The 27,600-nt window shown below is 49.0% G+C and overlaps 2 protein-coding genes across 2 annotated transcripts; both read left to right on the forward strand.

Moving 5' to 3' along the window:
- The first annotated feature begins 442 nt into the window (after positions 1–442).
- tomm22 (translocase of outer mitochondrial membrane 22 homolog (yeast)) lies at positions 443–6,060 on the forward strand. The gene is made up of 4 exons (XM_059953831.1): positions 443–601; positions 1,560–1,678; positions 3,538–3,655; positions 5,057–6,060. The coding sequence occupies exons 1-4, from the start codon at positions 473–475 to the stop codon at positions 5,132–5,134; spliced, it is 444 nt and encodes a 147-aa protein (XP_059809814.1). The 5' UTR covers positions 443–472; the 3' UTR covers positions 5,135–6,060.
- A 3,762-nt stretch (positions 6,061–9,822) lies between these two features.
- adsl (adenylosuccinate lyase) lies at positions 9,823–27,523 on the forward strand. Its single transcript, XM_059953832.1, has 13 exons — positions 9,823–10,038; positions 12,460–12,663; positions 14,431–14,475; positions 14,563–14,642; positions 15,073–15,244; positions 16,959–17,005; positions 18,115–18,205; positions 18,973–19,042; positions 19,640–19,787; positions 19,896–19,986; positions 23,738–23,827; positions 25,334–25,510; positions 26,514–27,523. The coding sequence occupies exons 1-13, from the start codon at positions 9,874–9,876 to the stop codon at positions 26,598–26,600; spliced, it is 1,467 nt and encodes a 488-aa protein (XP_059809815.1). The 5' UTR covers positions 9,823–9,873; the 3' UTR covers positions 26,601–27,523.
- The last annotated feature ends 77 nt before the right edge of the window (positions 27,524–27,600 follow it).

Raw genomic sequence — 27,600 nt, forward strand, 5'->3', positions numbered from 1 at the left:
ACCGCTAAGTTGTGAAGCCTGTGACAATTAACAAGCTTAGAAAACCACCCCTACTTGCATTAAAGCTAACAATATCACTGAACAAAGCCGACCATAAATTTCACACGAAGATGATTGGAACTGAGTGTTCTTTTTTTCTTTGTTTCATGCTCAATGTATAAACTCAACATTTTCTCCATTTTTGTCATAATCGGGTCACAATCTTAGAGACACTTGGCATGAATCAATCGCTGCACTTTTTATTTTCTCAGCATTTTTCTCTATGCTTCTGATCGTGGACTCATCCAGGCCGAAGTAGCGCCCCAGAGCTGTGTTACCCTCACCTGGTTATAATTTCCAACTTTTTTTCAAGCGGTTCTCTGCCGCTTGGCTGGTGCCCAGGACGTGACACAGGATCTTGCAGCCCCCGGTCTCGCCACTCGCTGCAGAGTCCTCCGGCCGACAGGTGGCAGCGTTGCCGGCTGAGACGCGCATGCGCGGCGCCCTCGGCCTAGTGCAGGAGCGCGGCGGCGGTGGTGGCGGTGGTCAGATGGCGGCGGAGCTGAGTGTGGAGCGGCGGCTTGATGCCGGCGACGAAATCGAGGACGATGATGATGACGATGTGAGGAGCTGGGAGCTGGGGTGGGGTGTCCGTGTCCATGTCCAGGGCCGGGCGGGAGTGTGGGCCGAGGCCTGGAGCTGGTTCCCGTTTCCCCCCGCCAGGCCCGGCCTTGTTACCGATCTCTACGGTGGTCCCTCGGCCCGGCTACCGGAGCCTTTCCCGCTCTCTGGAGCCAGCGGCCGGGCCCTGGTACCCAGGCCACGTTCCACGCCGGTCTAGATTAATCCTGGTTCTCCCGGACATCTCTTTTCCCGCGGCTCTCCAGGCTCCTCCCGTTGTAGATCCTAATCATCCCCCATTGGGATCCGGAAACTTTGGAGATTCCCCCACTTGAAGTTTGTCTTTGCATCTGGCTGGTTTCCTGCCAAAACTAACCCGGTGCTAAATCCTTAGTGCATTTTTTCCCTTAATTTAATACGTTTTGCGAGTGTGTGCTGTAGGGGGAGAGATTATTAAGATACAACGCGGAGTAGGCTCTTCAAGCCAAGCTACCCTCCAACCTACCTCTCTAATTCTGGCCTAATCACAGGACAATTTACAATGACCAGTTAACCTAGTAGCCGGCACGTTTTTGGACTATGGAAGGAAACCTGAGCACCCGGAAGAAACCTACGTAGTCACAAGGAAAACATACAAACCCCTTTGCAGACAGCGGTTGGAATTAAACCCCGGTTCTAGTACTGCAAAGCATTGTGCTAGCCATAGTGGTACTGTTCTGCCCCAATTTTGGATTGAAGTATGTGTAAGTGGCATGAGGCTTTGATTTTGGGGTGCCCAGTTAACATTTGGATCATCATATTTGGTGAATAACCTAAATGAAGTGCTGTGGCCTGTGATCTCCCTGAGCACCTTAGCACTTTGGCCTGTGCTTCAACTGAACACATTGTGTTGCAAACTTAGCATTCCATTGTGCTGGCGATAAGGGTTTTAATTCTGCTTTATCATGCTATGCTTGCAGTTGGATGAGTCCCTTGCGGAACGACTGTGGGGTTTGACGGAGATGTTCCCTGAGGGAGTACGAAACGCCTCGGGGGTAGCCGCCAGCTGCTCGCTGACATTGGCCAAGAAGCTGTACAGGTGTGAAGCGGGCAGCACTGTGCGTTTGGAAATGGCGGTTGGTGCTGGAGGTACCAAGCAGCTCACAGAGACTGCAACAGTGTGGAAGGTGTTAAAGCTGGGGAATTACTGAAGTTTAATTAAAAGTGTGTTATCGTTCAGCTGCACTTATACCTCGAGAGTGATCCTGGACAAGTGGGAAGCGGTGGAAGGAGAACACTTCTAAGTGGTGGAACCTGGAATAATGGTCTATCTGCTGGGGGTGGGAACTTACTGGGTCAAACAGCATCTGTAGGGAAAGGGGGGGGTACGAGGAACTGCTGCAAGTTTTGGGTTGAGGCCCAGCATCAAGCCTGAGAGTGTAGAGCAGGGGTTCCCAACCTGGGGTCCACCGACCCCTCAGTTAGTGGTGAAGGTTCATGGTATGAAAAAAGGTTGGGAGCCCCTTGCTGTGGAGAGAAGATGGTCAGTAAGAAGAGAGGAGGGTGGGTAGGTGAGACAGGGCCTGTGGGTGATAGTTGCACTGGCTGTCCCAGACTAGAGCAGAGCCTTGACCTGAAACGCAGACTGTTCCCAGCCCACCCTCACGGGTGCTGCCCCACCCACTGGATTCCTCCAGCACTCTCTTTTTATGGCCATAATTCAGTTTGATTTAGTGTTGGTGTGAAAAGGAGCCACACTGGAAATGCTTCGAATGGGGAAAGATCATTTATGCAGAGAGACAATTTAATAAAAGTACATTAGAGATTGCGACTTGAAGGTAGGTCAATACCGTAGGAGTGGAATGGATATTGCTTTCATGGAAGATAAATACTGTACATAGAATGAGAATCAGTTTTATTATCACCAGCATGTGTTGTGAAATTTGTTAATTTAGCAGTAGCCGTTCAATGCAACACATGATAATATAGAAATAAAGCAGTCAATTATAGTAAAGATACATGTGTATGTATATTAGATTGAAAATAGATTTTAAAAAGTGCAAAAGCAAATAGTAAATTTTTAAAAGAAATTTAAAAATTCTGTGCCCATCAGGTGGCAGAAGGGAAGAAGCTGTTTCTGATTTGCTGAGTGTGTGCCTTCAGGCTCCATAGAAGAGGAATATCAAGGATCAATTTAATTCACCACATACATTTACATAAGGAATTTGCTGTGGTGGTTGTGACTTGTAACAAAACAACAGCTATATTACACAACTATAAATAATAAAGAATTAAATAAAAGTAAAGTTAGAGGTTATACTCCATTTTATGATACATTATAGGCCAAGTCATAAGGCAGGTTCTTGATTAGCCAGGGCATCAGAAGGTATGGGGTGAAAGCAGGGGAGTGGGGATGACTGGAAGAACCTTGCACTCAACGTTTGTAAGACCGAGGAATTGATTGTGGATTTGAGGATGGGGAAGTCAAAGAAATTTACTTTGAACTTTTTGACATATGTCAGTGATATTAAATCTGAGTATGATGTGGCATCTTTAAGACATGTGAGCTGCTCAACCCTGGCAGACTGGTTCCCAAGATTCCAAAGGAAGGAAGAGAGGAAGTGTACCCCTTCTTTGCTGATAGCTGACTAAAGTGGTTTGCTGAAATCCAGCCAACTCCTTGCACACTTTCCATCTGTGCTGGGTTAAGTGTTGAGCTGGTAACTCAGCCTCATAAAATAAATGGCAAGGTTGCTGCCCGATGTGCCAAACAGTGCACGGGGAGGGACTTTATTATTATTGCAATGAGATAAAACTCTCAATGTGTTCTGCCTGGGTCTTAGTAACAAAAGATCCGTGCTCTAAATTGCTCAGGAAAGTGGAACAGTTTGAGTGATGGGTTTGAAGTTGGACAGACCGGACTGCAGAGTCGTAACGTTAAGTTGATGTGTTTTTCAGCTTCACTCGCTCGGCCCTGTGGGTGGGGACAACGTCCTTCATGATCCTGATTCTCCCAGTAGTCTTTGAAACGGAAAAACTACAATTGGAGCAACAACAGATCCAGCAACAGAGACAGGTGAGGATTTGGCTGTGGGCTGGGCCCGGGAGTGCTGGGGAGAAGTGACAAGCAACTGGGCCCAGAGGAGGGGGGACTGGGTGAAGCTAGAAGAGCCACGGCCCTGTTCCCACTGAGCTGTGTGGCGGCACGGTAACTGAAATGCTCCCACGCACATACCCTTCGTTGCCACGCGGCTGGAACTGGATGCAGCTAGAAAAAGTTTATGAAATGTGAATTTTTTTTTTCCGTTGACGTGCATTTGATTATACCCTCCAATTAATAAATAAATTCAAAAGTAGGTGATTTTTCCATTTTCTTTCTAAATATTCATAGTATGCATATTACATATAGAAACATTTAAAATGCCACATGGTTTTCTGGCCGTGTAAAAATTTCTTGGTTGGTCCGTGCAGATGTAAAAATGAAATGAGCGGGAACATTGGCCAGGGTACAGCTATGCAAGGAGTAGGTGACCAACATTGTACCACAGAACAAAAGAGTGGTTGAGGGTGAACCCACAGCAGGTCCCTGTCTCTGTTCTGGAGTAGTTGGCCAGCCTGTCTCCTCTGATGTTAGATATTGTGTGAAATGAGATTAAATGAGGGGGTAACAATTATTTTGGTCTCCATTGCACTTGTGCACTGGAAGTGACATTAAACAGTCTTGAACTAGGACAAAGAATCTGCAAGTTAGGCATTCTGGAAATCTGGCCCTCAATCCAGACAGGAAGCACTTCTGGGCCTTCATAAGATACCCAGTGGCCACTTTATTAGGCACACTTGTTTGTTAATTCAAGTATCAAATCAGCCAATCATCAACTCGATGCATTAAAGCATGCAGACATGGTCAAGAGGTTCAGTTGTTCAGACCAAACATCAAAATGGGGAAGAAATATGATCTAAGTGACCTTGACCATGGAATGATTGTTGGTGCCAGACAGGAAGGTTTGAGTATCTCAGAAACGGCTGATCATGTGGGATTTTCACGCACAGAGAGTTCACAGAGAATGGCGTGAAAAAGCAGAAGCATCCAGAGCAGCAGTCCTGTGAGTAGAAGTATCTTGCCAATGAGAGAGGTCAGAGGAGACTGGTCAGACTGGTTCAAGCTGGCAGGAATGTGACAGTAGCCCGATGGGCCTGCTGCTTTGCATCTGAATGTATCGGAAATAATTTGGAAAATGTGTGGCTCGGGTGGTTGATTGTTGGGTTGAGTTGTTCTGTGATCTTGGCCATTTACTTGTAAACGTTTTGTCAGTGTAACCCACAAGACCCCACAGTTAACAGTGCCCTGACGATCTCTCCTCATGCGGTGATGAAATGTTAGCAAGTGAATTGCCAAGATCGGAGAACAACTCAACCCAAACTTATTTTATACTGTTCACTTCCTGATCTGACTTTTTTAAAAAAAAATCATTCACAGATCCTACTGGGTCCGAACACAGGGATGTCCGGAGGAATGCCAGGAATGCTGCCGCCACCAATTCCAGGGAAAATATAATGGACTTGACCCTCCCCTCCGAACAGGAATTGCTGGTGGAGGAGGGATTAAAGGATGGACCTTGGGGAGGGAATTTGATAGCACCTACCGACTCGGAGTCTGCAGCCCGTCGCTGAGGAGGATCGAGCTGGTCCAAGTCCGATGAATGGAACATTGCGTCTGCTGGTTGTGGGAGGGGGAGGGTTGGGGATAATGAACTAAAATCTGCTGGATAGTTCATGGGAGAAGGAGGAGGCAGCTCAGTGAGTGCTCCAGCCCTGTTATTCATAAACTGCAGTGTAATTGTTCACGGCATCTTTTATCATCAAAGTGTATGAGTTGTTCTGCTCCAGTTGTTTCTATGTGTTGTTGTGTTCACCAGGTTCAGCGAGGGGTGTGAGGGACACCTGTACCAGTCCTGAGCTCCATCTGAACCAGGGGTTCCCAACCTGGCATCTGCAGACCCCTCGGTGAATGGTAGAGGTCCCTGGCATGAAAGAAAAGGTTGGGAACCCCTGCTCTAAACACAAAACAAGCTCATCCTGCATCTGTCTGCCTTACAGTGCCAAGTATTGCAAAGCCAAAAAATCCTGCCAGCTGTTGCAAAGACGGGCACGTTTAGTGTCTGCAGTGACGCATTGCTCGGGGCAGTCGGGGAATGAGGGAGAGACTGTTGCCTGCGACTCAACACCAGCTCCAGACCAATTATCCACACGATATTGGGCGACCAGTGTGTAAGGTGAGGTGGGAATGGGTTCACTGAGGCTGCAGGCTGAAATAGACTGAGCAGGTTCCAACGTCATGGCTTACACCTGACTCTGGGTGATAGACTACGACATGGTACAGAGGCCAGCCTGAACCTGCTGCCTGCAGAGATGGTGACAAGTTAACACGGAGCTGTTTGAATTGTATTATGGTTTAATAAACATCTGGTGCTGGATTGTGAATGATTTAATCTTATTTTAAGAGGACACACACACTTGCTTGGAAATAAGTGCAGTTACGTCCAGGCTCAGTGAGTGCAGACTGGCTCCGATTCTGGCCTTTTCCCACCGGCTCACTGATACTGCATGGAAACCACAGAGGTCGCACTGCTCCGGTGGGACTTTTCAGTAACAGGTATCCCATCTGAATTATGATATAATGGCATTTAGTCTCTCTGTGCACTTCCACCTAAGAGCAACCATTGACCCCAGCGCCATAATGCTGTTAGTTTGACCAACTTGTAATCTTGCTGTGGCTGCAGTTGACAAAGTTTAGAGGGAGTTTTCTCCTGTACCTAACCTGTCTAATCCTTGCCTTGAGAACGTAAAAGAAAATTGTAACCCTTTTCCTTTATCTAGAGACCCCCCCTCCCCATTAATGTTTTAAAGTAACTATTAGGAACAAGAAGAGTTGCTTAAAATATTGATCTTGGTGTCAAGCCTCTTCTGGTGCCATTAGATATGTAAGGCTTCCGGCAAATCTCCAGGCACAAGCATTCTCAGAAGATGGACAAAGCACCTTGCTCCAGTCCAGGAGCAGAAGGATCAAAGAATGTTCCTCCTATGCCTCATGTCCTTTCCCAACAGCTCCCCCGTGTGTACTGATATCGGCGGTCTAGGTGTCTGAAGCAGCTGAAAAGAATTGCGTAGGACTACTCTGTGCAACCACTCTCCAGCAGTGTGGTTGTGCATTCTCCACCAATGAACAGGGTCTATGAATGTACCAGTCTATGCCAAATGGATGATTTTGGTGCCCAGTCTGCTCAGTGCTGTGTTTTCTCCCAGTTAGTCCCAGGTACGTAGTGGTTAGGGTGACACAGCTGGGGGCCGTCAGCGGTTCATTCCTAGCATCCTCTGCAAGACATCTATGTCCACCCCCTTGGAATGCTTGGGTTTCCCCCATGTGCTCCGGTCTCCTCCCACAGTCCAAATTGTTTCATGATTTGGTTAAATCGGAGTCGTGTGTGTGTGTGGTGTGGCTCGAAGGACCGACTCCACAATGCATCTCTAAATAAAACTGATGAGCTCAGTGATTCACCATCAATAACTCACAGAGACGAGATATTGGCTTTTATTGACTGGAAGAAAGAACAAGCAGTGAGTGACCACCATGCTACATCCTGGAGAATGAGGGCAGGGCTCAGGCTTCAATCGCCTTTATACCGGGGTCTGTGGGAGGAGCCACAGGAGCAGTCAGCGGGGCGGGGGGGGGCGTGTCCAGAGAGGTATATGTAGTTCACCACACTCAGTCTCCAGCTCTGCCAATGCCAGGGAAAATATCCAGTTCATCGTACCCTTGGCACAGTTGCTACCTGGCATGTGTGCTTTATTGGAATATAAACAGGAAATACAGAGACAAAGCTGGGTACCTTAACATAGATTAAAAAAAAGATAATTAGATAACGACCCGGTTGTACCTGTGTTCACAGAAGGCACACAATCCTACTAAGTGTCTCCTGAAAACAAGGAATTGAAAAACAAATAGAGTAGCTGTCTATTCTATCTCTGCCTTTTATGCTATGTATTGTAGCGGTGTGCTGCATGCAGCGCTAAAATTACGACACTGAGTCGGTAACTGCAGTCGAAGGAAAAAACTTTATTCGAAATCCCAAGCCTCACTTTTAAGCCTCCCTCAACCTGCCCCCCCCCCGTGGCGCAGAGGCTCCAAAGCCCTGTGCTCGCAAACCCCCGTAGGCTATCTAATTGTGAGCCGGTTCGGATGTGCCTGGAAATGGGTCGCCACGGTATCTCCATTAAGGGAAAAAACCCCCACTAAAATCGTCTCCCGTTCTTCGCTCCGAAGGAAAAAAAAACAGCGTTTCTACATAAGACATGTTCTCTAATCCAGAGGAAAAAAAAGCAAAAGATAACCTTTGATAAGTTCCACGACGTGCATGTCTGCACCCCGGAGATTCGGAGCGAAAAGTGTGTACAAATTGTGAGTGCTGTAGTCATAATTATCCGGAACCGTCCCTGAAGATTGGGGGCAACATCGTGATCCCGTTATTTAAGGAAGCAGGGAGAGGACAACGTGGCGGAAGAGGGACCCAACCTGTAATGGAGGGTTACAGGCAAAACAACACAATGATAACGAAACAAGCTCGGGAGTTTGGTGATCCCCGCAGTCTTCATGCTAAAGGACACATTGTAGCGACCCACTTCCTAGCGCACTCGAACCGGCTCACAAATAGCCAGCGCGTCGGCACAAAGGCCAGTCCCAAAAGGGCGCCAGGTCTGCTTCACTAACAAAGGGAAAAGCTGGCGTATTCAGGACTGTGAATATGTGCCCCCTACAGCATCCGCGCCCGGGGAGGGCGGGATCAGGGAGGCTTGAAAGCGAGGCCGCGAAGTTCGAATAAAATCTTTTTGTAACTGCAGTTCATCGGCTCCGTGTCGTGATTTCAGCGCTGCGTGTAGCACACCGCTACAATTGGTGACCCCGACGGTCCAAACGATATTTGGGCCGAAGATGAACGAAGCCGCATCTGTTCGTGCAGTTTCGTTGGAACTGCCAAGCTTCTGGACGCTGAGACCTCACCTATGGTTCCAGCAAGCTGAAGCCCAATTCCACGTCCGGCTGATAACCTCGGAGGACACACGTTACTACTACGTGGTGAGCTCCCTCGACCAGGACACAGCGGCCCAGGTTGAGGAGTTCGTACAGTCTCCCCCAGCAGACGGCAAGTACACGGAATTCAAAGCCCTGCTCCTAAGGACTTTCGGACTCTAACGGCGCGAGCGGGCTGCCCGCTTACTGCACCTGGATGGTTTGGGGGACAGACCGCCTTCGGCTTTGATGAATGAGATGTTGTCTCTGGCCGGAGGACACAAGCCCTGCCTCATGTTTGAGCAGGCGTTCCTGGAGCAGCTGCCCGAGGACATACGCCTGCTGCTGTCCGACGCGGATTTCAGCGACCCCCAGAAGGTGGCAGCCCGGGCGGACTTGCTGTGGAACGGCCGAGTTGGTGTACGGCGCACCCCTGGTTGTCCCCGGGGAGTTCATACCAGCCCCAAGGGGGCACGAGGAAGAACCCGCAGCAGTCCTGGGCAGACTACGCGAGAGGCTCGGCAACCTGGCCCCCATACCCACTTAACAGCATGGGCAGAACCCGACCTGTGTACCCAGAGACCTGCGAAACTCTAAGTTTGTGTTTGTACGAGCGGGCGGACATCGGGCACCACTACAGCAGCCCTACGAGGGGCCGTTTATGGTGATCAGAAACAACGGGTCCACGTTCGTGCTGGACGTTGGGGGGAAAGAGGAGGTTTTCACGGTGGACCGCCTCAAACCGGCCCATGTGGACGTGGCGCAACCGGTCGAGTTTCCGGCACCGCGGCGCAGAGGCCGACCTCCCAAACCGGGTCCAGTCCAGACTGTGGACATTGGGGGGTGTATCGCCGGTTCTCGGGGGCGGGGGATTATGTGGCGACCCACTTCCTAGCGTATCCGAACCGACTCACAAATGGACAGCGCGCCGGCACAACGGCCAGTCCCAAAAAGGCGCCAGGTCTGCTTCACTAACAAAGGGAAAAGCTGGCGTATTCAGGACTGTGAATATGCGCGCCCGGGAGGCTTTAAAGCGAGGCCGCGGAGTTGGAAGAATCTCATCGGCCCCGGGTCGTGATTTCCGCGGGGCGCGCAGCTCACCGCGACACCTGCGCACTCCCGGCGCCAGTGGCCATGTGACATGGCGCTGCGAGCCCGTTGGCCGACCGTCCGCCAATCAGCGGCCGCCGTCGGCGGAGGCGTGCGGCGGGCTGGACGCGGCCGGAGAGATGGCGCTGCCGGCGGCCGGCGAGCGGGGCGACGCGGACCTCGGGCGCTATCGCTCGCCCCTGGTCAGCAGGTACTCGTCTCCCGAGATGGCCTTTAACTTCAGCGAGGTGAAGAAGTTCAGCACGTGGCGCCGGCTGTGGCTGTACCTCGCGAGGGGCGAGAAGGTGAGAGGTCAGGGGTCAGGCCCGGAGGGCGGGGGGTGGGGGTCAGATTGGGGAGGCAGAGGTCAGAATCAGGAGCTCGGGGTTAAGGGTGTGGGGTTAAAGGCTGGCGGTGCGATGTACTGTGGAGGAGGGGGTTGCAGGGGTAAGCGAGCTCTTGAGTTTAGACAGAATTTAAATCTATACTGATACCAAAGAGATCCCTTCTCAACTGGCCTGTTCGATTCTGTCATCACTGCCCAACTCTTGGCTTTTTCTTTAAACCACTGTGCACCTTTAATTCTTTTGCTCTGTCCTGTCCCACCTGAATGTCCTGATGTAGTGTCTTGTCGACTATTAATTCAATTCCATAGATACTGCCCGACCTGCTGAGTTCCTCCAGCATTTTATGTGTTTTGCCTTGGATTTCCAGAATCTGCAGATTTTCTCGTCTTTGTCACTTGAATGTCCTCTTTTTCATAGTATGTAATTCAATTTCCTGTCTTGTGATTTCTCCAATTCAGTTAGTGAATTGACAAGAATCTGACTGTGCCTTTCCAGAGAGAGGCAAAGATTGGGAGCTGGCTGTTTGGAAAGGGCCCCTCTGGGTCAACATTTCAGTCAGTACTGCAGAATTCCTACGTGATTCCTCGTTGCAGAATTCAGTTGGAGTTTAGGATAAGAGGGCACAACTTCAGAAAAGAGTGATGTCCTTTTAAATAGAGATGCAGTGGAAGTTCTTTAGAGGGTGGTGAATCTGTGGAATTTATTGCCAAGTACAGCTGTGGAGGCTAAGTCACTGGGTATATTTAAAGCTGAGGTTTTTTGTTTGAGCAAGGACTGGGAGGAATGCAGGTTGTCAGTGGGTGGGGAGTGGGGAAAGCTGGTTGTGTAAGATGATGGGGGTGCGGCATACTACAGTGTTAATGATGTGTAGTCACTGAATTTGCAGCCTTGTAAACGTTTCAGACTGATTTACCTTTCCATTTAGACTGGACTCCCTTGAAGGGACTTACTCTCCAACGCAATACCTGGGCTAATGGGTTAATATTTGATGATGGTAGTCCTTTGATTTAAGGCATTGAAGTTTGAGCTAAACAAACTTAACGTGACCAAAGACTTTATTATGGTACACTGGACAAACTTTCCTCTGCGAATGAGTTCTGGACATGGAGCATATCCTTTAAATTGGAATTATGTCGTTTAGTTGCAATGTTAGATAGTGCATGCACAATCGGTAATGAAATCTTAAAATCTCCCCAATGTTGTGTACCGTTCAGCTAGGTCTTCTAAGTATACAGTAATAGACTACAACAAACTCGCTGGATCAAATTACAAGTGCTTTTGCAAGGGAAAGTCTACCTCCATGCGTTAAGATATTGGTAGGTAGCCTCAATCTTGCAGCTCAAAACGGAACATTTTTGTACATTAACAGGCTTGAATAATTCATCCTTAATTGCATTCCTTTCTTAACTGCATCCATTTTAAATGAGTTGCGTCTGTCTTTAGTTAGTCCTTTTGTCCATTTGGAGGCTTCTGTCCTCCACCCCCCACCCCCATGACAGCTGTCCTGTTTTTTCTCTGTTGTCAAAACATTCTCTGCCATAAAACACATGCCCTGCTATAAATCAGGCCCTCAGCAAGCCTTCCATCTAAACAAACCAGCACAGCACTCTGAGATTGTACAGGTTCCATTTTGTCACAATACATTTTACAGAAGTTATAAATATATAAAGAATTCAATGTTTAAGAGATATTTCTGCACCAATTAGCTGCAGGTTGTGGAGCTACATTAGAAAGCTCCCACACCTGAGACTTTCGTTATAAACGTAAAGGTCGTCAAGGAGCAAGATCATTGGGAGTGTTGGTTACAGATTAAAATCTGTGAATCGGTGAAAGGGTCTGTTAGATTAAATAGTAAAATCTGGCAATGGAGAAAGCCAATTGGCCCATTGTGACTGTGCTGGCTTTTGGAAAGAGATCTTGTAAAGTGGGGTTTCCTGGCCTTTTTTATGCCATAGACTCCTATCATTTATTGAGGGGTCTGTGGACCCCAGGGTTGGGAACCTCTGTTCCAAAGTGTCCTTATTGCCAGAGTTTTTTCCAATATTGGAGCTGCTTGTTGAACATTCCTCTGAGCTCTGGTTCTGCGACCTTTTTGGGTATTGAGTTCCTGGTTTTAGCTGACTGCTGAAGATGGTAATCCTTCTATATTTTGTGATCCCCAAAAATGGTCATCCTACCCCTTTAGATCTTTATTGACATATTTGATGTCTGGTATACTTTCCAGAGGAAATAGTTTCATCCTAGGTATGTTATCTAAATCTTTGTTAATTTGGAAGGCTGCATCTTCCGTGAACCTTCTGAATGCTCTTGCCCTCTTCCCTGACCACAGCCTGGGACGGAGTGCATTGCTCTGTTCACCTCTCGCTTCTCTCTCTGCAGGTGTTGGGATTGCCGATCACGGACGAACAGCTCCGGGAAATGGAGTCAAACCTCGACAACATTGATTTCAAGATGGCAGCTGAGGAGGAGAAGCGGCTTCGCCACGACGTGATGGCCCACGTGCACACGTTTGCTCACTGCTGCCCAAAGGCTGCTGCCATCATACACCTGGGAGCCACCTCCTGTTATGTTGGGGACAACACGGTTAGATGATAGTGCACGTTCCTACCCTCTCACCTGTTACAGCCCAGGCCTGTCTTGATGCTTCTTAAATATCATGGAAATCTCTGCCTCCACCACCTCTTCGGGTAGCACGTTTCAGATGCTGCCAGTCCCCGATCACTCCCCAAAGCCCTGCACGTTATTCTCCCATCAGTTCTGATGTAGATCTCTTGCGGAAAGTCTTGTGGCCTGCAGCTACTCACTAAGTGAAAAATGATCTTCCTCATACCCTCGTACACCATTCAGCCCAGACTTTAAATCTCCGCCTTGTGAAGCAATCGCGTCTGCTGCTATCCCATTTCAGGGGAAGATTAAGAGTCATACAACTGTGTAGAATCGTATACAAACCAAACTTTGTAAGGATGTCAGTTATTCTTCTTTGAAAGGCATCAAGAGAACAGATAGATTTTTACAATAATCCCACAGCTTTATGGTCACCACTTGTTCTCCAGATGGCTCCAGATCACTGGCGCAGTAACTCTGCTCTCTGTCTGATGGGAGAAGTAAAGGAAGGTTTATTTTGCACCTAATTCACATTGATCATTACAGAATCTTGTTACCCTCTCCCTTCCCTTTTCACAACCATGATTCCCCTCTCCCTGCCCCCTTCCCACTCTCAGTCCATATCGGAATCAGGTTTATCCTCACTCACATATGTCATAAAATTTGTGGGGGTTTTTTTGCGACAGCACTACAGTGCAATACATAAAATTACTACAATATTGTGCAAAAGTCTTTGGCACCCTAGCTCTATATATATTGTGTGTGTGTGTGCCTATGACTTTTGCACAGAACTGTATATCAGTGGGATTGGGATGAAAATTAAAGTCACGGGCATTGCTTGAATTTTAGATTTTCCTTGCTGTATTTCCAGCCCTGCCACCTTGGTGACACGTGGACTAATCTATTCCTAATCTCCTGTATGCCAGTGTTGAGGCTGTTAGCTCTGAGTTCCTGTCTAAATCTGTCCCTGCATTTCTCCCTCTTTTCCGTCAAACCTGTCCTGTTAATTAGTTCAAGTTAAATTGTCATTCAACCATACATGAAACTGCAGTCCTCCGGGACCAGGGTGCAAAGCACTGTCCATACAGCGACACACAGCGCAACTAGTTACGATTGGCCCATGCAGTCGCAAAATAATTAGGATTTTGTATTTCTGCTATGGGGAAATCAGGGAATGAGAGTTTTCTTTGGCCCATTGAGTCTGTGCTGGCACCTTGTTGAGGAATCTATCCATCCCACTCCCTTGGTCATTCCCTGTAGTCCTGCTAGTGCTAGCCCAGTTTATTTAGAGTTGTACCTGAGGCATGGAAACAGGCCATTCAACGCAACATGTTCATGCTGGGTTGCCTGCCTGAGCTAAGCCAACATGCCTGCATTTGGTCTGTATTCCACTGAGCCTTTCCTATCCACGTTCTTGTCCAAATGTGTATTAACTATTATAGATGCAATTAAACAATTATAATAATTTACTCTTGAAAGCCCTGTCAGACCAAATTCATCGGCAGAGAATTCCAAGCTTTAAATTAATATTTGCTATGTTAAAGTGAAATATAAGCTCAAGCTGGTGTCTTCTGAAATGCTTACAGCTGCTCTGTCTATTTGCTGCTGGTAGGATTACCTCTAAATATAGTGTTCTTGTCCTTCTCCTTGCCGTGGCCTTTTAAGCGCCCGGACTGGTTCTTGCCCCATGACCTCCCTGTGGCTCGGGTACTTTTTTTTGTTAACGATTGACTCTCTCCTCGCCAGGATCTGATTGTTCTCCGCGATGGTTTCGACATCCTCCTGCCCAAGGTGAGGCTGTTTTGAGTGCTGATGGTTGCAGTTTCTCCTCTGCTGAGCGCGAGCTGCTGACTGACTCTCTCTATCCTTCTGCCGCAGTTGGCTCGAGTCGTTGGCCGCCTGGCGGACTTTGCCCAGCAGCACGCTGCCCTCCCGACCCTCGGCTTCACCCACTACCAGTAAGTGGCGGTTCCCCGAGCTGGTGGCATCACGTCGTGACTTCTCAGCCAGCTGGGGTCTACTCCTGTTGGTATCGTCCCCATTTTGTGACCTTCATTCTGCAATTAAAGCTTTTCATGTGCCCAGTCTGTTTCCATCTTCCCTCTGCTGAAGGATCTCTTCCTTCGCTCCCCAACAATCTCAACTTTTTAAGAGCAGCTTCTTCTCCTCCACCATCAGATTTGTAAACTCTGCACGAACGTTACCCCATCTTTTGTCTTTTGCACGGTTTAATTATCTGAATCCTCTTGCCCTTCCAGACTGCTGGATCTCCTATTGCCTCGTGTCTCGATGCCTCCTTCCCCTGTCCCAACTCTTCTCCTGTGACTGGTGGGTTTGGGACACTGTGTGATTGGTTTGTTCAGAGGGTTCTGCTCTGTCATTGGCCAGGCCAGCCCAGCTGACCACTGTCGGGAAGCGTTGCTGCCTCTGGATCCAGGACCTCTGCATGGACCTGAGGAACCTGGAGCGTGCCCGGAATGAGCTGCGATTCCGGGGGGTGAAAGGCACTACCGGCACCCAAGCCAGCTTCCTGCAACTCTTCGAGGGCGACTACAGCAAGGTGAGTGGCCGTAGGAGGTGTGCAGTGTTGTTGCAAACAGCAGTGAGGACTCTGATCCGTGAACAGTTTGCCCAGTCCACCTGCCCTGCCTGTAGACTGAGCAACACCTTTGCTTCCAGAGATGGCCAACCACAATCTGCCTGTGGACTGAGCAACACCTCTGCTTCCAGAGATGGCCAACCACAAACTGCTACCATCCGAGAAACGGTACCGCAGCATAAGACCCAGGACCAACAGGCTCCAGGATAGCTTCTTCCACCAGGCCATCAGACTGATTAATTCACGCTGATACAATTGTCTTTCTGTGTTATATTGACTGTCCTGTTGTACATACTATTGGTTACAATTTACTATAAATTGCACATTGCACATTTAGAGGGAAACATAATGTAAAGATTTTTACTCAATGTATATGAAGGATATAAGTAATAAAGTCAATTCAATTCATTTTGACATCACTTAACTTCCTAAGTGGTGCGACGAAGTCAATGAGTAGGACTCGAGCTGCTCTGCCCGTGGTGGGATAGTATTTAAATCCCATCTGGTTGTTTTACCACTGACCTCCTCATCAGCCTACCAGACCTGTTCGGTGTTTCCTGCACTTCACCCTCAGGGCAATCTACGGTTTCACAACCCTGGGTCAGCGGTCGGTCAGCTGTACCTTGTTTCCTTTCTGCATCAGAAGGTTTGCAGACGCCTGTAAATAAGAAAGAGAATCGAATGGTTGAATGCTGCCTTTTGGATGATTCTACACTACTCTGATGAAGAGGAGCTTTGCTCTCCCAACTCCCTGTTCAGACTTTATTCCCCTAAACGTTACAAATTTAGTGGGCACCCTCACAACAGGCCCTTCCCAAGTTCCGTTCCTGCAGACAGTTTGCGAGTCAGAAAGGTATCCTCTGCCACGAACCGAGTTCCAGCATGACGTGTCAGCCCCACGACGACTGACAGATCCATCCATCCAGTCTCCCAAATGCTTGTTCGTAGGTAATCTCAGGAGGACCTGTACTGTGTTCACTTACAGGCTGCTGAATTACAACTCTGAATGTGATTCAGAAGCACTGAATTGGCTGTGAAACATTTCTGATTGTGAAATGGTTTTTGTAAATTTACTTTTACTTTTTTAAAATGCAAACACCATTTTCTGTAGACCTCTGTTGTAGATCTTATCTTCGAAAGCGTGCAGCATGGAAGCGAACAATTTGCTGACTGTTTTGTGCGAGAGCTGGTCACCCTCCTCTGACCCCACCCTCGCTGCCCAGCGGGGGCCCCAGGCCCCAGAAGAATGAGAGGAGATCTTATAGAAACATATAAAATTATGAAACGGATGGATAAGATGAAGGCAGGAAAGTTGTTTCCACTAGTGGGTGAGTCTAGAACCAGGGGACATAGCCTCAAGCTTCAGGGGAGTAGATTTAGGATGGAGATGAGGAGGAACTGCTTATCCCAGAGGGTGGTGAATCTGTGGAATTCTCTGCCCAATGAAGCAACATATTTAAGACAAGGCTGGATAGATTTTTGCATAGTAGGGGGATTAAGGGTTAAGGGGAACAGGCAGGTAAGTGGAGATCAGTCCTGGCCAGATCAGCCTTGACGTTTCTGAATGGCGGAGCAGGCTCGACGGGCCAGATGGCCAACTCCTGCCCCTATTTCTAATGTTCAGGCAGGTTCCTTCAGTGCGCTGCCCTGCTTCTCACACTCCCTCTTTTTTCAGGTCGAGGAGCTCGATCGCCTGGTGACTGAGATGGCAGGGTTTAAACAGTAAGTCCTCATCCATCCGCCAATGACGCCTGTGGCTCCTTGTCCACCTGCGGTCACTGCTGCCGCACACCGGCAGGCCTCCCCTCGCCACCCCCTGTGAACCATATCTGATCTGCCTTCCCCTCATGTGATCGGTCTGTCTGCACAAAGCGGGCAATATATTTGTCTGCTCTCTGTCCCCGTGCCATTAACGTGTCCGCTCTTGCCTTTCAAGTCAGGTCCTGTTGAGTTCATTGTCGTATAGAGATGTGTGATGAGGTATGGGTACAATGCAAAACAGCTGTGTCATGATACACACACTGTGTGACCCATAACTTAGTGTAGGTTATGCGTGAGAAAAGTGTACAAACAAGTACAAAGCACAGCAGCGCCTCTACTTTCTTAGAAGGCTGCGAAGATTCAGCACAACGTCAAAAATCTTGACAAACTTCTATAGATGTGTAGTGGAAAGTGTAATGACCGGCTGCATTACACCAAAGCCCTTGAACGGAAGAGGTAATAGATTCGGCACAGACCATCACAGGTAAAGCCCTCCCCACCACAGAGCACATCTACGTGCAACACTGTCGCAGGAAAGCAGCATCCATCGTCAGAGATCCCCACCACCCAGTCCAGGCTTTTTTCTCGCTGCTGCCATCAGATAGAAGGTACAAGAGTCCCAGGACTCGCACCACCTGGTTCGAGAACAGTTACCACCAGACCATGATACAACTAAGTTAGGATACTTCCAGCAGTTGCATCATGTATACCATCAATAAGATGGTGCACCATCACTCACCATCCTGACTTGGAAACATGTCACGGAATTCCCTCCCTAACAGCACCATGGGTGTACCTGCACCTCAGGGACCGCAGCGGTTCAAAGAGGCAGCTCACCACCGTCTCTGGGATGGGCAATAAATGCTAGCTTAGCTGGCGACACCCAAATCCCTAGTGAATAAAATCAGTGTATCTGTAGGAGACTTGGTATCCTCCATCCCCACGTGATTGGAATCTGCACCCTCGCTCTCCTCTCCCTGCTCTACCTACTCTCCTTGACTCCTCGCGAGGTTCCACCCTCATACCCCCCAGCTCCATCATTTTAAGTGTTTTCTGCCTTGCCCCCTCAGGGCCTACATGGTGACAGGGCAGACGTACAGCCGCAAAGTGGATGTCGACTCGCTGGCTGTCCTCTCGAGCCTTGGGGCGACAGTACACAAGGTCAGTATGGGCGGGGGGGGGAGGCTGTGGGTTTTGGGGGGAGCGCGGTTGCCGGGAGCTATACACTGCGTGAAAACGGGCCAGGTAACACACAAAATGCCGGAGGAACTCAGCAGGCCAGGCAGCCTCTGTGGGAAACTCCCTGGCTTCTCCTCTTTCTCTCCACTTCTGATGAAGGGTCTCAGCCCAATATGTCCATAGATGCTGCCTGGCCTGAGTTCCTCGAGCATTTTGTATGTCCTGGTTTGGATTTTTTGACTGAGATAACCCAGGACCGGTGCTGGGGGGGGGGGAGGAGGTCAGGTATTACCTGGGGTCGGTGTGCTCAGCCTGGGAAACGTCAGCTCCTTGGAGCTCGACTTCACTGTGGGATCTTCCTGTCCTGGCAAACGGTGTGTAGGTGGCAAGGAAAGCAAGGCCCGTGGCCCAAGAGATGATGCTCTGATGAGCTGTCTCTGTCCTGTGGAGGTGGGAGTCACTGAGTCTATGTTGTTGGCAGCAAGGCTTCAGCCAAGTATGGGAGTGGGGAGGGGAGAGATTTTATAGATCAGTATAGCGAAGGAGCTGGCTGGAAGTGGTTGAAGCAGGTACGTTAACATTTAAAGGGCACTTGGACACGTACATGTTTAGGAAAGGTTTTGAGAGAGGTACGCCAAACCGTGGACAAATGGTATTAGCTTCGGTGGACATCTTGGTCAGCATGGACCAGTCGTACAAAGGGCCTCTTTGTATGGCACGATGACTGATCTCCCAGATAATTTTCGCAGATCTGCACCGATATCCGCCTGCTGGCGAACCTGAAGGAGATCGAAGAGCCCTTTGAGAAGGAGCAGATTGGTGAGTAACGTAGCGATGAGAAGGGTCTGGGCAACCTGGGGCCTGTATGCAGCCCTGGGGGTGGGGGCGGAGAAGGAGGATTGGAATAATGTCTGCACATGGCAGTGGTCGGGGGCTACGTGCGTTCCTCCAACCGGCTGTGACTCCACCTCACAGTCCAGAGCAACTCTGTCCTAGGGAGCCCCAGAATGAATGGTAGGTTTTCCAGCCACTGGGTCAGAATCAGGCTTGTCGTGTCAAGAAATCTGTTCTGTGTCTACTGCACAGAGAAGGATTGTTTTAAAAATACTATAAATTGCAATAAATAATAAATAGTGCATAAGAGGTAGTATTGATTGACTTTTCAGAAATCTGATGGCCAAGGGACAAAAGCTGTTCCTAAAGTGCTGACTGTGGGTCTTCAGACTCCTGTATGGTAGCAGTGAGAAGAGGGTATGTCCTGGGTGATGGGTGTCCTTCATGATGGATGCCTCCATTTTGAGCTCCGTGCTTGGGCTATCTTCACCTGGCTAGGTATTGGGTGTGGTTGTAGAGGGTGTTGGCTGGGATTTTGCAGCGGGCGAGGGCAGCCCATTCACTGGTGCGTGCTGTTTGCAGGCTCCAGCGCGATGCCCTACAAGAGGAACCCGATGCGCAGCGAGCGCTGCTGCAGCCTGGCCCGCCACCTCACCACGCTGATCCTGGACCCCCTGCACACTGCCAGCGTGCAGTGGTTCGAGCGAACCCTGGACGACAGCGCCAACAGGTGACCCCCACGCTCCGTACCGCCCCGCCGCTCCATCGGGACACGGGCTCCCGCGTGTTTACACTTCACCACTGCCTCCCTCTCTCTCTCTGTCTCTCCACCCTCCAGGCGCATCTGCCTGCCGGAAGCGTTCCTCACCGCCGATGTAATCCTGAGCACACTGCAGAACATCACGGAGGGGCTGGTTGTGTACCCTAAGGTATGATCTCTGTGAGGGGGGTTGGGCTGCTTGGTTAAAGTAATGAACACAAGCTACTGGCTGGAGGAACTTGGCTTCTCGAGCAGCATCGAGATGGCAAAAGGAATTGTCAGTGTTTCAGTCGGCAGCCCAGCATCAGAACCCAACTGAAGTGCTTACGATTCCTCTCCCCCCCGCCGCCAGTGATACTGCCAAGTTCATCCACCGCATTTTTGTTTTTGCTCCAGCTTTGCAGTCTCCTGCGTCTCCATTTGGCTAAAGAGCTGCTACAACTATATTAATGGCCAACTTGGAGTTTATTTATCAACCTATGGAGGTGCATTACCGCTCAGCAATCCCTGAATGGGCGGTAATGTAGTGGTTAGCACAACGCTTTACGGTGCAGGGGACACTGGTTCAATTCCCAAAGCTGCCTGTAAGGAGTTCGTATGTTTTCCCCGTGACTGTGTGGGTTTCCTCTGGGTGCTCTGGTTTCCTCTGGGTGCTCTGGTTTCCTCTGGGTGCTCTGGTTTCCTCTGGGTGCTCTGGTTTCCTCCGGGTGCTCTGGTTTCCTCCCACAATCCAAAGACCTACTGGTTGGAAGATTAATTGGTCATTGTAAATTGTCCCATGATTTAGGCTAGGATGAAATTGGGGGATTACTGTGAGGCTCGAATTCCATGCTGTACTTCATTAACTAAAAATAAATGTTAATCTAATATTAATCCTAGCCTAATCATGGGGCAACTAACCTACTAACCGGTGGGTCATTGGACCCGGAGGAAACCCACACTCACAAGGAGAGTGAGTGTACGGACTCCTTACATTTATAGCCATGGCACTGGTGTAATGGGGAAAAACTTGTGGCATCACAGGCAGGTAACAATTAAACATTAAAATAAATACAGCTTTTACAAGTGAGAACACAATTGGAACAAAGAAGTCCACTTTTAGCGAAAGGTAATTAAAGTGGCGAGTCATAGTGTTGGACGATGTAGTGGTTACTGGTATGCAGGTTGGTTCTAGGTTGATTGGGTGAAGGGGAGTGGCTGTTCTTGATGCTGTTGATGTGAGTCTTCATGCCTCTCTACCTCCTGCCCAGTAGTGACGGTGAGACAACGGTATGGCCCTGCTGGTGGGAACCTTCGGATAGTGACTTTATAAATGTTATGGATGGTGGGGAGGGATGTCCTCGTGACTTGCTGGCCGGAGCCCACTGCAATCTGCAGCTGCTTGCGTTCCTGCCCGTTTGTACCATTGTACCAGCCTGTGATGTAACCACTGCCAACAGGACATCTGTGGAAGTTTTCTTTTGGAGGGTCTGGCGATTGAAAGTCAAAGCTGTTGATTCACACCCAGCACTGTGGTGTGAATTTGCTTCTACTGCGCTTTTGCAGCTAGTCCCTACAGACAGCGAATTCTCTTCCTGTCCTGAGGAGGGAGGCCTGTGAACCAGATCGGTGGGGACAGTCCTAGATCGTGCTGCTCTCAAAGAGACCACAACTCTTTCTTTTTGAGTGTTGCAGGTGGTAAGGCCAGCTTTCATCAACACACATCATCATGAGCCCTGTCGTATTATTAGGGCTGATATTAGATAATCAGCCGTGATCTCAGAATGGCGGTGCAGGCTCGAAGGGCCGAATGGTCTACTTCTGCACCTATTGTCTATTGTCTATTGTATGACATGGCTGATCCTGATGACCGGGACTGTTCCTGGCAAATTTTTCCACAGAAGTGGTTTGCCATTGCCACTTTCTGGGCAGTGCCTTTGCAAGACGGGTGACCCCAGCCATTATCAATACTCTTCAGAGATTGTCTGCCTGGCGTCAGCGGTTGCATAACCAGGATTTGTGATACACACGACCTACCTGCTCCTGTGGCTTCACGTGACCCTGATCGGGGGCAAAGCAGGTGCTACACTTTGCCCAAGGATGACCTGTGGGCTAGCGGAGGGAAGAAGCACCTTGTACCCTCTTTGGTAGAGATGCAGCTCCATCCTGCTGCCCATGTCAACACTAGAACTGCGTGAAATGTAATTCCGATGGAATGAATTAGACCACTTGAGAAAGAGTTCAGAAGACTGGAATGACAGGCGATGGTTCAAAGTTTCATTTATTGTCAAAGTAAGCATGTCACATACAACTCTGAGATTCATCTTCTCCAGATAGCCACGACACAAAGAAAACCACGAAAGTCAGTTCAAAGAGAAACAGCAATCCCACCACCCCCCACACACAAATAGAGTGGAAACTCTAGCATCACCCTCCCCAATCCCCCCACCCACACAAAAAAGCAATAGGGACTTTGGCCCTACATCCCCTCCCCACATTAAAAAAATCCAAAAGCACATCGATCCCCAACATCATGAGAAGTGAGATACATGGCTCGAGCACACGGGCCTACCCTCTGGGCACAGCAATAGGCCACACCAGCTCCCTCTCCAACAGCAGAGAATCCTCGCTCGTCTTCTGCATGCACTTCGACACCTCAATCTCCCTCGTCAATTTAATCAGCGAATAATTGAAGCTTTAATCGGCAAAATGGAGCCGACCATCTTGAAGCTTCTTCACCTTGAGGCAAAGAAAGTGGGATGTTGTTTAGGCTTTTAAAGGAAATGGTGAGCTTTGTTTCAAGGCAATGGATCATAATATTAGGGCGGTGCCAAGTAAATGTCACTATCAAAATTAAGTCACATTCCCCGCAATTTAAAACTGCAGACTCTGTGTAAGTCAGGCAAATTGTGATGTGAAGCACACAGTAGCGCGTGGGTGGGGAAAGAGATGGACCCACCTACCAGGAACAGTTACACAGAGTGGCTACACCTGGTGTGTGTGTGTAGCATCCGTGCCCCCAATTTACCCCCCCCCCCCCCCCCCCCGTTCGCCTAGGGTGAACTGCCGCCGCCCCGCCAACAGTGCAATGCTTCAGTGTAAATACGGTGTAATGCCCCCCCAGTACACGCTGGCAACACAAGTATCAGACAATACACCAAAGGTGAGTAAATAATTGCAACTTTATAGTTAATTCTTCGTGATGAGTTAGTAGAAACCTAAAGGCTCCAAATCAGTAAGTTTATCAGTTTGTTCACATAATATTTTAATACGTTGGAGCTCACGCCTCCGGTTCCATCCACAATGACCTTCTGAGCCTTCGGCCACCGTCCGAACCGCCGATGTCCAGTATCCGCCGCCCTGGAACCGCTGTCCGCTCCTCACACATCCGTCCTCCTCACTTGCCTCCCGAAAAAGACCGAACTCCCACTCAGCTCACACATACAAGATAGCATAACAATTCTCCATTGGTTAGTACCCCACTTATCTACAGTTATAACCCAAACACTCCAGCTACAGAAACCCATTACAGCATTAAGTGACATTACAGAGAAGCCATTTTGTTAGCCTGAACAGTTAACACCAGAGTTACTGGTACTGAGAGCCCTACAAAGGGCTCCAATGAAGAGTGTATCGCTGCCAGGCTTCCACTGGGGATATCCTGGTATTCGTACTTACTGTGCATAGCCTGAGGTAATCAGTGGGATTTGGGATCAGTGTGTGATGGCAGAATGGCTTGTGAACTGCTGGTGTTCTTTCATTATCTATAGATATAGTCCTTCCCCTTTCCCACCCTCTCTCTGCCTGGGTTCGTGCTCTACTTACACCCCCTCCTCCTTCCCCAGCCGCGTCCTTGCTGCTGACTCTCCTTCCCCCTCAAACCCCGGGCCCCACAACACTGCCTGTGGTCGGCTCCCATCCCGTGTCCTCTTCTGTTGCAGGTGATTGAACGCCACATCCGCCAGGAGCTGCCATTCATGGCGACTGAAAACATCATCATGGCCATGGTGAAGGCCGGCGGAAACCGGCAGGTCAGTGTTGATGGTCTGGGGAGAGGGAGCGGTCAGCGGTGACGGTCCGGGGAGAGGGAGCGGTCAGCGGTGACGGTCCGGGGAGAGGGAGCGGTCAGCGGTGACGGTCCGGGGAGAGGGAGTGGTCAGCGGTGACGGTCCGGGGAGAGGGAGCGGTCAGTGTTGACGGTCCGGGGAGAGGGAGCGGTCAGTGTTGACGGTCCGGGGAGAGGGAGCGGTCAGCATTGACGGTCCGGGGAGAGGGAGCGGTCAGCAGTGATGGTCCAGGGAGAGGAAATGGTCGGTGGTGATGTGGGTCGGTGTGGTGGGAGAATTTAGTCCCAATGTGTATTTGAGCAGATAGTCAGATCATCCCCTGAACATCAGCAGAGAACGGGCAACTTTTCTACCTGTGTTAGAGTGAGGTGGGTAGGGAGACCAGTTCACTCTGGTTGTAATTTGGCAAATCTGTCATTCTGCAGCAGTTTGTGTCCTTTTAGATGTTTGAGAATCAGTGCACTGGTGCAGAAATTGCATTACTGCGTTATAATGCTGAAATGCAGTTTGTAAAATCACATTAATGTAGCTTAAATGTTGACAATGCAGCCAGCACTGCTTCATAAGGCAGCAAGTCGCTGTAGGAAACTGCTTGGGCAGTGCCTTGGGGAAGCCCACTGTGCTGGCTGCTGTGGGCTACAGGAACAGTAGGTGAAGTCTCTCGGTGAGCACAGAGGCAGGGTGACCCCCCCAACACCGTAGTGAGCAGCAGGCTGAGGGCTGGCAGGCATCACGAGCAGCGTTTGCTGCAGTCACACTTGGGCAAGTCCTCTGAGCACACGTTCAAAGAAAACTTATTATCAAAGTACATATAGTGTATATCACCGTATAAACCCTGAAATTCATTTTCTTGTGGAAAATAAATCCACAAGGCAGCAATCAATGAGACCACACTCACCAGGATAGAGAACCGACTGATGTGAAAAAACCAAAAACTGTGCAAGTAGAAAAATATTAATAATAAACAATAAATATTTGAGAACATGAGATGGAGAATCCCTGAAAGTAGGTTGTGGGGACAGTTGGTGATGGGGCGAGTGAAGTTATCCCCTCTGGTTCAAGAGCCTGATGAGGACCATCATAGTGTGGGCTGCAGAAGCTTTTGTAATGGGAAATGAGACGTGATTCAGTCTGCAGTCCAGTTACGGCAGTGTTTCGTTCCTGAGAGCTGTTCATAGCCTGATATATTCGTGAGTCAGAATGCAGCCAGAAACCAAGTTCCCACAGCAGAGGGTGCCTCCTAACTCCACTGCAGCTGGGAAATTCATCCTGGCGGTCTCCCTAATACTTGCTCGTATGTAAGCACTGTATGGAAGTCAGACTTCTTTAATCTGGGAGCGAAGTGTACAGCACTCTTGGTTCTGGTGAATGTGATCACTGGCCACCGGTCTCGTCAAGTGTGTTTGATGTGGCTCTCCTGTCAGCGTAATGACGTTCTCCGCGACTTACACCCCTTCGTGTCTCCTACAGGATTGCCACGAGCGGATCCGTGTCCTCTCTCAGCAGGCAGCTGCCGTGGTCAAACAGGAGGGAGGCGACAACGACCTGATCTGCAGGATAAAAAATGACCCCTACTTCAGCCCGATCCATGAGCAGCTCCAGGCCCTGCTCGACCCCAAATCCTTCGTCGGGTGCGCCCCGCAGCAGGTGAGAGTGGACAGCGGTGTCAGCAAAGTAATCGGTCATGCTGCAGGGTGGCAGTGCCCGGTGCCCCACAAATCTCGATGGGACCCACCCACATTCCTTGCTCTGTCATTGCTACCTGTCTTTGAAAGTGCCACTGGCTGACAGCTGAGTCTCCTTGATGTACCCAACATGCCCACAGCTGTAACTAGAGAACCGTATTCTCTCTCTCTTCCCCTCACTTTAAGTGCCTGTCACACCACCTTTCTCAGCAGCAATGCCCCTTCTCCATCATTACTATTACAATGTCGTTATTTTTGTGATGATGCATGCACAAATAGCAAGATTGTGGATAGGAAGTCCCAGTTCTCTTGTACAATATACCGGAACCCTACTGCAGTCACATCGTTCCTTATGGTACCTTTACACATGTATGCAGAAATGTTTTTTTAAAAAATTTATTCAGAGATGCACCGTACAAACAACCATGCTACCCTATTTTACCCACCTATTTAACCCTAGCTTAAACACAGGGCAATTTGCAAAAACCAATTAACCTACTAACCAATACAGTTTTGGACTGTGAGAGGGAACCGGAGCACCCGGAGGAAACCCTCACAGTCACGGGGAGAACGTACAAACTCCTAACAGGCGGTGCCAGAATTGAACTCTGAACAACGGTGCCCCGAGCTAGGTTTTTTTTTTCAAAAAAACTACAAAGGTGTATTCAGGGCAAAATTACACAAAGTACAAAGCAAGTGTTTCCAAGACAGTGAACAAAGTCAAATTTAAAAAATGGTTATTAGTCTATAAAACAGTTAATTCTCTGGGGGTGTACCGTTCTATGTTCTGCACCCATTTCTTGATACTGAGCTAGATCTTCTCTCAGTCTCCTGTTGTCTCTCTGTAATAGTGTTTTTCCCGGGTGAATCGAGGCACCCTTCCACATTTGACTCTGCACCCCAAGCACCTGGTGAGTGTCACAGTCTGTGTTGGGATTAGTTGAATTTGATTTCTGACCTGACAGGTGATCAACTTCCTGGAGCGGGAGGTTCGTCCGATGCTGGTCCCCTACGCGAGTCAAATGGAAGGGAAGGTTGAGCTGGAGCTGTGAGAAGTGGTGAGCTGGTCCCCACACCCGGTGCTGCAGCTCATCGAAGACTCTGTGTGGGATGTGTGCTTCTGATTTTGTGTTCCATTTGAGTAGAGTGTGTGAATGAGGACAGGTCCTCCCCAGGTCACAAACACCCGACTTGGGAGCCTGTACGGTTTTGGAGACTGGTGGGATGGATTTGCTGGCTGCTGTGGGACAGCGGGAGTCCTCTGCCTTGTGGGAACCTCATCATTGTATCTTGCAGGGAAATTGGAGTGGTTGAATTAAACATCTTGGTTTGTCGATATGCATAAAATACTGGAGATATCGGCCGGTCAGGCAGCATCAATGGAGGGAAATAAAGCGTCTTGATGAAGCATTTCAGCTCAAAACTTTGACTGTTTCCCTTCACAGATGCTGTCTGACTTGCTGAGTTTCTCCAGCATTTTGTGTGTGTTGAAACCCTTGTTTCTGGTTTGACTACACATTGGCCTGTGTTTTTATTTTAATATATTGCCAGGTAGACATGTTTCTGATGGAGAACCTTTTGGGTAATGGACAGTCCTCGGGATCAGGACCTGGGGAGGGCCTGTCTCTCTGTGAGCAGGTCTTGATAAGTAGTGTTTGAAAATATTAGATGTGCCTAAGCTCAGCGTTACTTTGCCTGTGAAGCACAAACAGGATAGAAAGTCTGTTTCCCATTTCAGAGGGAGGTAATCTCGCCCCCACCTCCAATTCACATGGATCTGTGATTGAAGAAACATCTCCATCAATTTCCACTCCAAATGTCACTCAAAAGCATTGGGTGATCCCAGTAAAACATGAGTGATGGGATTCCAGCTGGGAGCTGGAGTGTCATCAGTGGCCAAACAGATATTGTTGGTTCTGTATAGCTCTGTGCTGCATCTTTTTAAAATAAAGACCTCTTGAAATGACATTCAGAACAGATTTTTTTTGTGTGTTTCAATGTCAATTTGAGTAATCATTGAAAAGATTCAATAAACATCTCTAGTACCACCAA

Source organism: Hypanus sabinus, chromosome 29 (assembly GCF_030144855.1).
Source record: "Hypanus sabinus isolate sHypSab1 chromosome 29, sHypSab1.hap1, whole genome shotgun sequence".
NCBI classification, from domain to species: Eukaryota; Metazoa; Chordata; class Chondrichthyes; order Myliobatiformes; family Dasyatidae; genus Hypanus; species Hypanus sabinus.